The 15,294-nt window shown below is 36.3% G+C and overlaps 1 protein-coding gene across 1 annotated transcript in view; it reads left to right on the top strand.

Moving 5' to 3' along the window:
- Positions 1-15,294, top strand: part of ME1 (malic enzyme 1) — a 115,899-nt gene that overhangs the window by 51,740 nt on the left and 48,865 nt on the right. Inside the window, exon 6 of the mRNA XM_032216309.1 lies at positions 13,222-13,325. Coding sequence (XP_032072200.1) covers positions 13,222-13,325 — 104 coding nt within the window. The remainder of the gene's footprint in view (positions 1-13,221; positions 13,326-15,294) is intronic.

The raw sequence follows: 15,294 nt of genomic DNA, 5'->3' as shown, positions 1-15,294 counted from the left end.
TGGCTTGTTTTAGATAATTGTGTTATAGTATCCTATCCAAAAGATGGCTCAGTGGCTAAGATGCTGAGCTTGTCGATCAGAAAGATTGGCAGTTTGGCGGTTCAAATCCCTAGCACCGCGTAACGGAGAGAGCTCCCGTTACTGCTCCCAGCTTCTGCCAACCTAGCAGTGCAAAAGCATGTAAAAATGTAAGTAGAAAAATAGGGACCTGTTTAGAAGTAAGTAAGTAGAAAATAGTGTTCTGTGCGCCTTCGGCGTTTAGTCCAGTGATAGGTTACAGGCGGTACACCCTGGTACGGGTGTACCGGGGATTGCCCGGAGCACCAGGTATCGTTCCGGTACGGTACTCTGGAAGGGCCCACCCACCTGCCTGTCTTCCTTACCTGTCTTTAAACTCTTCGGCACCTGCACAATGCTCTGCTGAGCAGCTGGAGCATCGCGGAGGCATCACTGGAAGGTAGGATGCATGCGCACGCTGTGCACATGCATGTACGCGCTGGGCATGTTCATGTGGAGGATGCCAGGCCCCGTTGCAACCGTACCAACTACAACGGGATCCGGAAGCCACCACTGGTTTAGTCATACCAGACACATAACCTTGGAGACATTTTTGGACAGCGATGGTTTTTCGGCTTTGAAATGGAGATGAGCACCACCCCCTAGATTTGGGAATGACTAGCACATATGTGCAAGGGGAACTTTTACCTTTACCTTATCCTATCCAAATTGATATTCTCCTTCCCTATATATTAGGATAAAAATACCAGTAAAATTGGCATGCTGAATGAGGAATTATAGGAGTAGTCCCAATACATTCAGCATTAAATTGAAAGAAGCAGCATATTGATCTGTCTGGTTTTCTCTTTTTTAAAAAATGAGTAAGGAACACTGCAGATATTTTAACATGCAGATAATTCAATCATGTACCCATTTATTTACCCAGCAAATTTAATTCAAAAAGTGTGTGTTTTATATATATGTTGAATTATATTAGCCTCTGCCTTGAAACTCTTGAAAATGTAGCTAACCATGTTATTAAAACTGAAAATAAAGAATTGCGTTCTCATATGGCCATAAAATTCCATCTCTGTATTTTAGCTGGAGTGAAATAGGTTTATTGGATTACTATCAAATAATCAGTTGGAATGCCAAACAGTGAAGTCTATTAAACGTTTCAGTTTGATGAGCCAACTTTCTGGACAAAACCTATGCATTTCAACTAGAATGGAGTTGAGAAACTATGCCTATTGTTTCTTGTTCAAGGTGATTATGGCAGCCTTGATTTAGAAACCTAGAGCCAGCAAGGAGGCAGCATATTCACATCAAAAAGCCTTACAAGTAGTCCTTGAATTACAACCATTCATTTAGTAACAGTTCAAAGTTATAGTGGCATTTAAAAAAGCGGCTTTTGACCTTTTTTACACTTAACGACCATTGCGGCATCCCCATGGCCACATGATCAAAATTCATACACTTGGCAACTGGCTCATATTTATGATGATTGCACTGTCCTGGGGTCATGTGATCCCCTTTTGTGACCTTCTGACAAGCAAAGTCAATGAATAAGTCAAATTCAGTTTACATCCATGTTGTTATTGTTGGTTGCGAAGTCATGTCTGACCCATTGCGGCCCCATGGATAACCTTCCTCCAGGCCTTCCTGTCCTCTACCATCCTCTGGAGTCCATTTAAGCTCACACCCACTTCTTCGGCGACTCCATCCAGCCACCTCATTCTCTGTCGTCCCCTTCTTTTGCCCTCAATCTTTCCCACATTAGGCTCTTCTCCAGTGAGTTCTTCCTTCTTATTAGGTGGCCAAAGTATTTGAGTTTCATCTTCAGGATGTGGCCTTCTAAAGAGCAGTCAGGGTTGATCTCCTCTAGGACTGACAGGTTTGATTGCCTTGCAGTCCAAGGGACTCGCAGGAGACTTCTCCAGCACCAGAATTCAAAGGCCTCAATTCTTTGGCACTCAGCCTTTCTTATGGTAATAACTGCAGTGATTCACTTAACAACTGTGGCAAGAAAGGTTGTAAAATGGGGCAAAACTTGTTTAACAACTGTCTCAAATAGCAACATAAATTTTGGGCTACATTGTGGTTATAAGTCAAGGATGACCTCTGTTAGCCTCCTGTTCTTCCCTGATGCCTCCCTATGACAACACTCTGCTTCCTTATGAGTATTTATCAGTTCTGCTGATATAGCATTCTTGTTCATATCCCTGTTACTTTTCTTTTCAAATCCCTCTCTCCAGAATTAACCTTCTTGAAAATAAACTCCTGTACCACTTATATAGTTGGTACCTGAGGAGATTAATAACTCCAGATTATTGACTGTTGATTTTTCCTTCCTTCCTTCCTTCCTTCCTTCCTTCCTTCCTTTTCTTAAATATATTATTTAACTTTGAACTTTTCATCTTCGGAGCATATGATATCAATTTAAGACCAGAATATAAAAATGATCCAAATACATAATTTTTAAAAAAATCAAAATATATGTATAAAATTATCACAAGTATAAGAGTTACGAGTGAACTAAGCAGAAAAGCACATGGATACATCATTCAACATGCCACTTGGAATGTCTTTTATTAAATATTTGTGTTGTAGGGAAATCAAGAGTTTAAATGCTTTCCTGCTATGTTTCCTTTTTTTTTTAAAGGCACATCATTCATTTTTTTCTTGGCCGATTATATCTGTTATTATTTTATTTATACTACATTAAGCAGATCAACTACATCCAGATGCTCACCCACTATTTTGCTTATTAAAATGTCTTAAGTCTGACAGATGTGATGTGTTTGTAAAGAATAGTTTTCTAACTTACTTTATATTTTGAGGCTTCCATCTTGATTTTTGTGATTTTATATTTTTGCATATGATTGAAACACCACATTCTTAAAATGAAATATTGGTTCAGATTTGGATAGGCATGTCTGCCATTTTGCAAGAATCAGCAAATCTTTAGGTAGGCCTCTTTCTCCACTTAAATATAATACTTTAGGGAACGGTTGAAACATTTGCAGTCATTTTATACCGAGGGGCCTTTAAAATGATAAACAGCAAAAAGCTGCTGTATATGAGAATTCTCTGGAACTTTTCCATGTACAGATGCCATGGTTTTAGAAGATGAGGAACAGGAATATTTCACAGAGGTTTCCAAAAGAAAAAAGATCCAGATATTTACAGCTGGTTCCTTTAAGCTGGTCAATTTGCCCCTGTAGTTATCATATAAAATGACTTCATTTTCTTTTTATTATAAACAATCTCTTTCTTCTTTCACCCTGTTACCATTCTGAGAATTCATTGCAAAATAAAATTATGATATCATATAAAAATACCTTGGGTAAAATATGATAATCTATTTTTTAAAGTATTATCTTTGTTTGTAATCTCCAATGTTTATTAAAAAATCGTTAAGTTTTTGTAAATTGCTCTCTTTTAGTTAAAGATCTATTAAAATGGAGAAAATAGAATATTAGCATATAGCACACTTCAAATTAAACCATATTGTGCTTTGACAAAGGGACAAGAGCCTACTTCAAATGGGTTTATGTAGCTTAATGAAATAATTAATAATAGTATGGATATTATTTTAATATAAACACTTCGTAGAATACAATAACCATCTCTTTAGTTATTGGCATGTCTAGTATGTCTAGACAAGTTTTTGGACTAGAGCTTTACTCAGTCTTGATGACTTGTTGAAGATTATAAGTGGATTAGCCAGGAAAAAAGTTGGCAAGAAGATAAATAGTAATATATACATTAATATTTCATGCATTAAATAAATGAAAAAGTATTCTATTACTGGCAGCAACAACTTAGAAGGTTCTAAGAATTTCAACACAATGGCATAGAGTGGGATGCTGTGATACATACCTTTGCTATCATTTTACCCAGATCAATTTTTCTTTTAACAATTTTGTTAAACCTTTTAGAAGCAGAAATACCTTGGGATAGGAATGGTTCAGTCATAGTTCCACCCAAGATTCTGGATTGCCTAGGCACAGCGTGTTCTTGTGAATTGCCTGACTGTGGGGTGATTGGGGGTTATATAGGCATTTGCTTATGTCTGCACTTACATCTGGAGTTCCATAGGAACAATTTCAAATTTAATCAGTGAAGGAGAAACATCTAATAGGCCTCCCCATGTTGAGGCTTTTCTGCTCTTGGCATCCTTCAAGACTTTTGCTTTTGCTGTTCCTTCCAGAAGAAAAGTGGATTCTTTGGCCAAATTGTCTGGATGTTGCATTAAAAATATAAAATATGTATTTCACATATGTATTTACTTGTAATGTAGCAGCCTAAAGAAATACAGTCCATTCCCTCCCCTTACTTTTCTCTTTGTGCAGCACAGATCTGTTCTGTAGTAGCATGTATTTATTTATACACATGCCAGAAGAGTGACAAATTTGGTAAGAGATTCCTGACTCACAGTTGCATTGGCTAAGTTATGTTGATGCTGTTTGTTATTACACTGAAAATGTTTGGCTGACATATTTCATTTGATGATAACTTGGCAGCTGGCAGTTTTCAGTAAACTAAATATTTTTGGTTTGAAAATTAAACATTTGTCCCCCTGGCAATTAATAATTTCTTAAAATAAAAGTGTCATATTTCTTGAAAAATGCTATTTTCTTTTTACAACTACAGAGCACTAAATGGCTATCTTTCTTCTTCTTCTTTTAGCTTTGGGGCACCAGAGTGCTCAAATCTTAGTGGTAAATTTAGATTAAATAACCTGAATACATCTCAATTCCATGTTAAGTCCACTCTAACAACCATTCTTTTATGGTTCCACCATAAAACCGCGCTTGACTAAACCGCGCTCGACTAAACCGCGTCGCTGATGTCATCAACAGGGTGACAACAGCGCGGAGACAGAAGCACGCTGTAAACCCTAAACCTAAAATTAACCCCTAAACCTAATCCTAACCCTTAACCTAACCCTAACCCTAACCCTAACCCTAACCCTTAACCTAACCCTAAACCTAATGCTAACCCTTAACCTAACCCTAAAGCTAACCCTAAACCTAACCCTTATCTTAAGTGGAATCGGCTTGCTTTCAAAGCGCTATTTAAAGCGCCCTTCTTTCTCCGCGCTGGCTGTTGTCGCCCTGTTGATGACGTCAGTGACGCGGTTTAATCGGGCGCGGTTTTGTCGAGCGCGGTTTTGACGGGTCATGTTCTTTTATGAGCAGAAGTGCCAGGCTGAAAACAGTCTTTGACCGGGTTATGTTTGGTTTTTGTTTTTAAAAAGCCATCAAGGTTTGTTTTAGGAACCCATAGCTTTTAACTGCTGTAAATCTAATATAAAGTAACATTCATTGTTTCTGAAGCATGTAATGGGAGAAAAAAGAAGAAACTGCATTACTGCATGATAAAGTCTAAAAGTAACACATTTTGCTGGTTTGAAGCATTATTAGCCAAACTATCAAAAATCATGGCAAAGAATCACGTTTTTAGATATCACAGTCCTATCTTTTATTACAGCAAAACTACCATGTGACAATGATTATGGCTTTTTAACTGCTTCCTTCATTTTTGTGTGCTATTTGCACAGGACTCCTTGCTGAACGTTTTAAAGAGCTGTATAAAAAAAAAAGAGCATCACATAATATATTTTTGGTACATGTAGTCCTCAAATTATGACCCTAATGGACTCTTAGACTTAAGAATCTTAAGTCATGACAGTTGTAAAATCAATAATTTCTTAAAATTAAATTGCTGTTTTTCTTGAAAAGCAATCAACAAGAGTTACAACCTTTTTTTTGGTGGCAGTTATTAAGTGAATTAAGGAGTCATTAAGTGAACATGGCAAACCACTGGGTTTGCTTAATGACAAAGTGAACCAGTGGTTTGCTATGACCCCGGTTGGTATAGGCCTGGAAGGAAATGCCGAGTTTTGGCAAAACCAGTGTAAGATGCAATCCGCATGACCGTAGGACGCTACAAACAGCTGTAATTGTGGTTCAGTTGCCAATCAACTAAAGTGCATTCATATGACTGTGGAGAGGGGAGCTTGTGTACTTAGGTATTCTGGAAAAATAACAAAAGTACTTACGTTGGTTTGGCAGCCTTTTCAATAAATATTTGAAGGTGCTGTTATAAATTAAAGTCAAGTGCTAGCTAGCGAGAGTCTCTCCCTAGAATGCATCTCTATTTGTTGCAAGGCAATTGAGAATTTAGGCATTAAAGTAAATGAAACATTTAAACTAAATGTTTAAACCTTTAGCATCCATAATTACAGTTGTTTGCCCTTTAGACTAACTAAATTAGTATATTTCCTAAATGCTGTGGTTGTGAAGGTTTGTGAAGATTGGATTTCAGGTTTTTTCTTCTGTTTTTCTTTCATTGGTGTCATTATTTTCATCAGCAAAAAGAGCTAAGGAGGATCTAGGTAGGGAATGACATCATTGATGTCACTTTTCTCTGCTCAGAGGAATCACAAATTTGGAGAAATTTAGGCTTTCCTGACTCACTTGAAATCATTGCAGATCTTGTCACTGTGTAAGCTGTAGAGGGCAATTTCTTGTGGAGGTAGGAGAAGGCAGTGGGGTAGATTTAGAATTTTTATCCCTGAAGATTCTCCATTGAAATTCTACTTAAACAGTGGGGGGGGGAAATCATTTAAGGAGAATGAGATAAATAAAGACATATAAAACTCTTTCCTGGTACTTCTGGCACCAGATATCAGAATTCTTTGGAGGACTTGTTGAAACCATGAAATATCACTAGATATTTTAAACTCTAAAATAACCGAGCACTTTTTTTTAATTCTGAGAAGTAAGAACAATTTGACAATACTTGGCTGTATTATTATGGTTTTGATTTACTGAACAGCCTAACTACATGTTTCTGTTCAAAGTTCATGTATTTTTAGTTTTCCATCTTCAGATAAAGACTGAATCTGAGATAGTAGCTGCTAGTGAGCTTTAGCTGTTCATATTAGACAAGTAAATGCATTAGAGATAAGATATGGATGATTTGCAAATGAAAACCTGAGGTAGATATTTTGCATTACTGGTATTTACTGCTGCTGTTATACTTCCTGTTTTACTTCCACTCTGGGATTTTGCAAAGAACTGGGAGTGTATTGTTTGGGCCTATGTAGGGTTTATTTAAAATTTTACCTAAGGGAGAGAAGAAGTATGCTTTTAAAACAATAATGTCTGATACATTACGTTATAGAAGGTTTTGAAAGGAATGATCAATTATTGTTGACGCTTGTGAAAAAAAAAATGATTCTCAAAAGAAATCATGATAATGAAGCTCAAAAGAAAGTTTGGCTTTATTTATGCTGAATATTTTCCAGCATTTTAAAACTGTTGGAAAGTGAATTAACCAGTGAATGAAAATTCAGCACACTTAAAACTGATCTAGTCATAAGAGACCTCTGAGGAATGGAATTATTCAGTGGATCCCACCAGTGGTGGGATTCAATTTTTTTTACTACCAGTTCTGTGGGCGTGGCTTTGTGGGCGTGGCAGGGGAAGGATACTGCAAAATCCCCATTCCCTCCCTGCTCTCAAAATTTCCACTACTCTAAAATTTCCACTTCTACAAAACCTGTCAGAACTGGCTGAATACCACCTCTGGATCCCACAAACAGAAATAAAATGAAATGAAAAGTGGCATATTTTTCCATCAAGTGGGGTTCTTGAAAGAAAATAGTAGCGTTTGTGTCAGAGAAACATCATACTGTTGTGTGTCTGTAACTGGAGGATCTCGGGCGTTAAAAATGCTAATTTTGTTCCCACTGGATAAAAGATTCTGCCTCTTCCTGTACCACTAGCCTCAAGCCTGTGCTGGACAGAAGCACGAACAGGCTTTATTCTCTGAAAGTTGCTCTTTCAGTAAAATTGATTTGGAAGAATCTCATTGAAGCCAACAAAGAAACTATAAATACATTTCTGTACCAATGTGGTTGTGGCTCTAATACTCCAAGGCACAGTGTGAGGTTGGTGGATATCTCCACCCAGGGCTGAAAGGTTTTGGCAAGTTCTGGAGGACCAGTAGCGGAAATTTTGAGTGATCCGGAAAACCGGCAAATACCACCTCTGGTTGGCCCCAGAGTTGGGTGGGAATGAAGATTTTGCAGTATCCTTCCCCTGCCACGCCCAGCAAGCCATGATTCACAGAATCAGTAGTAATTTTTTTTTGAATTTCACCACTGCCTCCACCATATCAAACCAGTCTTCTCAAGTTCAGGTTGCTTGAATCTAGGCTAAAGCAGGTACATTTAGAAAAGGCACATTTACCTTTTTTTTGGTAATAAAAGTTATGTATCCTTTGAGGTGAGGTAGACTCCTGATGACTTCATGGATATGGATGTGTAACTTTCTTGGCAGCCATACAAAGGTGATTTGCTTCAGTGTTTTTCTGGGGTGTTTTTTTTTTACTTCCTGTTTAACCTAAAGTGTCTTGAGATTTTCTGATTAGCCTTTCATGAAACCATTAACCAGGCTTGACAAGGTCAGCTAAGTGCTGCCACCTCCTGAGACTTTTCTGCAATAGCTACCTTTACACTCCTGAACTGTAATTATACATAATTTCTGGAACTCTTTTTGTTAAGTTAGCTGAATTTCAATAGTTTGAACAGTAAATAGCATTTAATGTAAATGTTCTCTATAGATCAGTGGAGGCGTTATTAAGCCAGCAATTCACATTTAAATTTTTAGCACTAAACATTTCTTTATAAAACTTTTCTAGACTGATTTAATATTTTCAGCTGCAAATATTTGTATTATATAGTCATTAACTCATTTCTCTTCTACTTTGCTCCGTATATTTTACTTCTCACTATTTCTGTATAAAGGAGGTTCTGTATAAAAGAGGATTTGACCTGCTTCTTGAAATATTACATAGTCATTAACTCATTTCTCTTCTACTTTGCTCCATATATTTTACTTCTCACTATTTCTGTATAAAGGAAGTTCTGTATAAAGGAGGATTTGACCTGCTTCTTGAAATACGTGGCCAATACTACCAACTAAGAACAGTCCCAATTTTGAGTAATCTGTCCTAGAACTGGCGTTCTATTTCCTCCATTGGTAGATGAAAGTGGAGGTTGAGGCTTATTAGTCTGAAGCTTGAACGGGCTTGTTAAAATGGCAAAAAGCCATGCCTCACATAAATATGAGAAGAACTTTGAGGTTATCATTGCATATTGTTTGATGCTTCTTCAGTTTACAAATCATCTATGAAGAACTCTGCACATTATTTACAGCAGGGGTGCCAGACTCAAAGCCTTTGGGCCAAATCCGGCCTGTGGGGTGCTTAAGTCTGGCCCATGGGGCTGGCCTGGAAATAGCAAAGGACCAGCCCACAGTGCCAAAACGGGGCATGGGATGTGTGCGCGACCTCCTGTGCGCCCTGTTTTCAGCCTGGACCCTAGATCCTGGTTTCATATCAGCAACTATTACTACTTCAATACAGATATTGAAGATATTACTACTTCAATACAGTCTGAAGCTTGAATGGGCTTGTTAAAATGGCAAGAAGCCATGCCTCAAACCACATAAATATGAGAAGAACTTTGAGGTTATCATTGCATATTGTTTGATGCTTCTTCAGTTTACAAATCGTCTGGCCTGGAAATAGCAAAGGACCAGCCCACAGTGCCAAAACGGGGCATGGGATGTGTGCGCGACCTCCTGTGCGCCCTGTTTTCAGCCTCGACCCTAGATCCTGGTTTCATATCAGCAACTATTACTACTTCAATACAGATATAGTTATATAGGTGTTGAAAATATTGGATATTCTTAATTATTCATTTGTTAAGCATTTCATCATTTAATAGGTTTATATCCACTTTTTCTCTCTATCTCAACTACATAATGCTTCCTTCTCATATTTCTTCACAACAGCCCTAGCTTGACAGTTAGAATAGAATAGAATTCTTTATTTGCCACACAAAATGTGACTGGACACACAAGGAATTTGTCTTTGGTGCATATGCCCTCAGTATATATAAAAAGGCAAGATACTTTCGTCAAGAATTATCAGGTACAGCACTTAATGATAGTCATAGGGTACAAATAAGCAAATATAAAGTGTTTCAGTTTTAGTATTAAATCATATTTTGCACTGATGAAATTAAGCTTTGAGAGTGTGGTTTGGATTGAAAAAAACATTCTTGGTGTAGAGTACTCATCGTAAGCCGCCCGTAGTCCTCCGGGATTGGGCGGCTTAGAAATTTAACAAACAAACAAACAAATTAAAAAAAAATTGCCCTGTTTTTCAGATCTGTCAAATAGTTTATGTAGATTATGGACTCAGGACGGCAGTCCATGTTTGCCATAAGTCTTCCTTATGCCATTTGTCAAACTGGCTGTGCAAAATGCCATTGCATTTTATTTCATCAATATTATATGGGAGGAACTAATTTGAGGACCAAAGCTAACAAAGGGCCCCAGACCAGAATGGTCAAATACAATAACAATGCACTGACCACTTCTCCAAATGAGAGATGAATGGTTCTCAGTCCACTGCTATATTAGGACATGTGTTATAGAGTTTGCAATAGGTGCTTTTCTTCATTATTAAAGGTTTTTCTGATATCTGCAATGCAAGTATCTTATAAGAGCTCTTCATTGAATGTCTGATTGCAAACCTTCTAGTTCAAGTATTGGTCTGAGAAAGCACTACATCCAAGGTCCTTTAAATGTTGTTGAACATCCACTAAGCTAGCAATATCCATCTCTGATCCATATAGGAGGTCTTTGTGAATATTTTTACATTTACAAGTTCATAATTCACCCAGTTCAGCAGGATACCTTAAAAGAAAAATAAGTACAGATAATCTCTAGACAAAGTGTCCTGAAATATTTGTTTAACGAAGGTAATGAAAAATGACAGCATATGACTTATATAGTATAGTGTTGTAGAAACAAACAGTGTTTCATTTGCTGAAATGGACTAACCCTGATTCCTTATAGTTGATTATAGTTTCAGATCCAGATTATTACTGTTTCTTAGGTGTACCAGGAAAGTTTTCTAATTTCTATTGAAGTTTGATTATTATCATCATTCCTTCTGTAAAAAACTGATACTAGGGTTCAGAATATTTTTGGGACAATGTGTTATATGGTAAAACCAGCTGTTAGCTGGAGACAGGTTAGTTAATCAGATTTGATTCTGAGTGCATAGACCAGGGGTGTCAAATTTGCGGCCGGTGGGCTGGATGCGTCATGTGCTGGCCACGCCTACCTCTGTTTTAACGAAGGGAAAAAAAGTTGTGATACGTCACTTGACGACATGTCATCATGAGTTTGATACTCCTGGCATAGACCAATGTTTACTGTTCAGCTTGTCGAGCCGAGGAGCCGAGGTGGCGCAGTGGTTAGGGTGCAGTACTGCAGGCCACTTCAGCTGACTGTTATCTGCAGTTCAGCGGTTCTAATCTCACTGGCTCAAGGTTGACTCAGCCTTCCATCCTTCCGAGGTGGGTGAAATGAGGACCCAGACTGTGGGGGCGATATGCTGACTCTGTAAACTGCTTAGAGAAGGCTGAAAGCCCTATGAAGTGGTATATAAGTCTAACTGCTATTGCTATTGTCTCCAGTAATTATAATTTGTAGTTCTCTGAAGGGCATTCATTTGTTTCATCTGTTGTTCTCTCCTGCTTCCTTGATCATTTCTAAACATAACTGTTTTATTCTATCCATCATTCCCTTGCATCACATTTCTAAAGTATGTTAAGTTTCTGTTTTCTGACCATTACCTCGACAAAGCAGTTAGTCTGTCTTGGTATATCTGTCTCTAAAATGGATTCAGTATGAAGGCCATGTTAGGCTGGTTACTAGTCAAACCTGAAATACAGTTTTGTTTAGGGTTTATGCTGCATTTTACTGTCTCATCCCATTGATTTTTCCAAGAAGTCTAAGGACAACACTAAGAACTGGAAAATAAAAATGATTCTGTGCTTTTCCTTTCGTAAGATTACGTATGTGTAGCCCACAAAGAGATTTCCTGAAATTGGAAGATGATACTTGCTTTTGTTGTAATTGGTAGCTTAGACTTAAATAATAGTAGAATGGTCAAAACCATATCTTCCTCCTGAAATATACTTTGTGGAAAGCTCTGAAGTATAAAAATTATCTGTGGTTTGATGTGGTCAGGGATTCATTTATTCATTTCTGTTTATTTTTGCTTTGGATATTGCATGTATTTGGATTTGAAAATTATAAGGTATAATTTGATACATGAAATTAAAAGCTAACATTTAGTCTCAAAAAGGCTATAATATCTACTCTATAAAGGCATCATGTTTTCCTTTTCACTAGAAATTTTTGGTTATGTAATCTGATTTTAGAAATGTATGAATTGAAGTTTTTTTCAGGTATAAATGACTTAAAAAAAGTTATGTAGAATGCTACCTGCAACTTTAAAGAGTTTACTTTTTATTTTAATATCCTACCAACGCACTGTGTGGATTATTGATTATTATTGGAAACTATGCAGAGATATAACTATTGCTTTCTTGGCAACCATGCAGAAGTGACTTGCCACTGTTTGCTTCTGTAACTCCCCCCCCCCCCCATTTTTCTATCTATTTATTTCTTGACAGTTTGTCCTACTTATACCACCCAGGTTTGACTCTGTTTATCTTTTTGTTTTTACAAGTGTATTCGCTTAATTTTATGTGTATTTTTAACCAATCTCAGACCAATCGCCATTCGTGTTTATTTTCCAAATCTATTGTCCCCATATGTACATATTAGTTTTATGTTTCTTTAACTCGCATAATATATCAAAGGAATTATAGCTTAATGAATATGCTAAAATAGACATTTAAAATCTTAAAATTTCCTTAAAATAAATAAAAGAAACAGTAGTGGCTATCGCATACCGGGCTAGAAACTAGGAGACTGTGAGTTCTAGTCTCACCTCAGGCATGAAAGCCAGCTGGGGGATTTTGGGCCATCCCTTCTCTCGCAGCCTAAGATACTTTATACGGTTGTGGTTGAAAATAGGAGGAAGAAGATGTGTTAGGTATGTTTGCGGACTTGAATTATTTATAAAAATAATAAAGGAAGGATTAAAAAATCAATTTTTCTTGGAGATTTCCCATTATTTTTCTATCTCATAATTCCTTGGAAGACTCAACAATTTTTCCAATTATAAGTTGTAGGCATACGCATACAATATATTTGGATTCAGGTGCCCCAAATGATAACAATTATATTTATTTTCTTTCTTTTTTTTTCTTTTGAACAGGAGTTGATAAATGATCCTTTGTACATAGGTCTGAAGCACAAACGAATCCGAGGTCAGGCCTATGATGATCTTCTAGATGAATTTATGGAGGCTGCAGTTTCCCGGTAATTGGTTATATTTCTGCATTTTGTACCACTGGATATTTTAGGAATTTATTGAGAGCTTGAAAGTCAACTTAACTTAGAAGCTAAGATGCATCCTTTTTTACAGGCTTACAAATACAGTTTGTACTTGTAGCTCATTGGTTTATAATGTTGAATTGTTGTGAATGGATTTACTTTTTCACAACAGTAAGAAGAAGATTGGGAACCTCTCCCTATATTAGGAAATCTTTCTTTTTACCTGTTTTAAAAGTTATTTTAAATTTAAGAATCAGAGTTTATTCTTATTTATTTTATTTATATATTAGATTTTTTTGCTGCCCATATTGCTTTGAGGTGACTCTGGGCAGCTTATAACAATAAAATGCAGCTGGTTTGCATTTACAGCTAGTTGCAGCAGTAATTATAACATTAAAACTTTTTTTTTTTTTTTTTTTTTACCATTGCTTGATTAAGTGAAGTGCAATCCTGGCTTATTTTCTTTAGTTGCTTACAGACATATATACTCTATATAGTTCCAAGTTAAATTTAAAAAATCAGACCAATGGTTTTGCTTACCATTTCATTTGAATATTGTTAAATTTTGTTGGTAGCATATTTATTTGACACAGTTGTTTTCTTTGGCAAAGAAATATATTAGGGAGAAACCAGATAATTATGATTCTAATTGAAAATTATGAAAGAATGTTGGGCCACACTGAAACTTTAATAGGAAAATTTAGGTCTAGTATTCTTAATTAAATCAATTCTTGGCCTATCATTAATTCTTAATTGCCAACGGACCCATCTATAGTTGTTTATTTATAGAAAATCTTTTGCAAATTATTCCAGTGTTTATAATTATTTCTGGAAAGAATCTATATTGTTGTCTGTTTGCAAATTAGCGAATCCATCCAGAATGGGGTGAAATGATGTCAGGCTAGGAGTTCGGGGTAAATCTTTATACCTGATAAAACTAAACCGTAGGTACACAATGAGGTAGAAACCTCTGTACCTTTTATCTATCTGCTATGCTTGGGGTTTGTTTTGGAGAGTTATATGTTTTTCAGCTTCCAAAAGTTTTTGGTTTTTCTTATTAAAATATTAAAAATTTGTGAGATACCCGTAGTCACTTCATGACACTTATTTACAAAGAGACTTGAAAGTTAGAAACTAAATAATAAAGTGATGTTTGTTCCATTGTAAGGACAAAAGAAGTTGCTAGATTTCTAAGAATAGAGTATTTTACACAATAGCAGTTTGGGCTCACTTGTGGATTGAGCATAGATGAGGTGTAAAAAAAAAATGGTTTTCCATTATAAGAATTATAATAGGTCACATCTTTTTCTTATTGGAAAAAAATATTTTGTTTATATGAGGTATTTTAAGTTTGTATGTATACTTTAGCAGCGGAGAAAAGCCTTTATTATATAAAGATGACAAGGAACATACATAGCAATTTGCAAAATAGCTAGCAGAGCAAGAAAATGTACAGAACATATTTTCTTATATATATATATGTCTAGGATCCCCAAGCTATGCAATTTATGATGAACATCCAAACAAATCAGATTAGTCTTCTACAAAAATAAGGTTTAAATTTGCTGCGTCCAGTGTGCTGTACAAATAGTTTGTGCTTTTTTTTTCTGTTTTAACATTCTGATGTGTTAATGAGTTAACAAAATCACAAGGACTGAGGTATGGTGGTCCCTTTTTTTAACTTAATTGACTATGTAAATCAGGGATAAGCAGATTTACTTCATGCATGAATTCTTTTGTTAGAATTTAAGGTCTACCTAGCAGAATCAGGATTGCAAGCTAGGTTGAAAGAACATGAGGGTACAGACGCAAGATCACAATTAAATGGTCGGTGGTGGCAATGATTTACAACCAGGAGCAATACTGTGTGGGATGATCTGCCTAGAATGTTAACGCAGGAATTTATTTTTAGAACTAGAATTTATGGACACGATTTTGAATTTTGTTTCTGTAC

This window comes from Thamnophis elegans, chromosome 4 (assembly GCF_009769535.1).
Source record: "Thamnophis elegans isolate rThaEle1 chromosome 4, rThaEle1.pri, whole genome shotgun sequence".
Classification (NCBI taxonomy): Eukaryota; Metazoa; Chordata; class Lepidosauria; order Squamata; family Colubridae; genus Thamnophis; species Thamnophis elegans.
The sequence above is the reverse complement of the archived record's forward strand: the minus strand, read 5'-3'. Positions and strand labels throughout refer to the sequence as shown.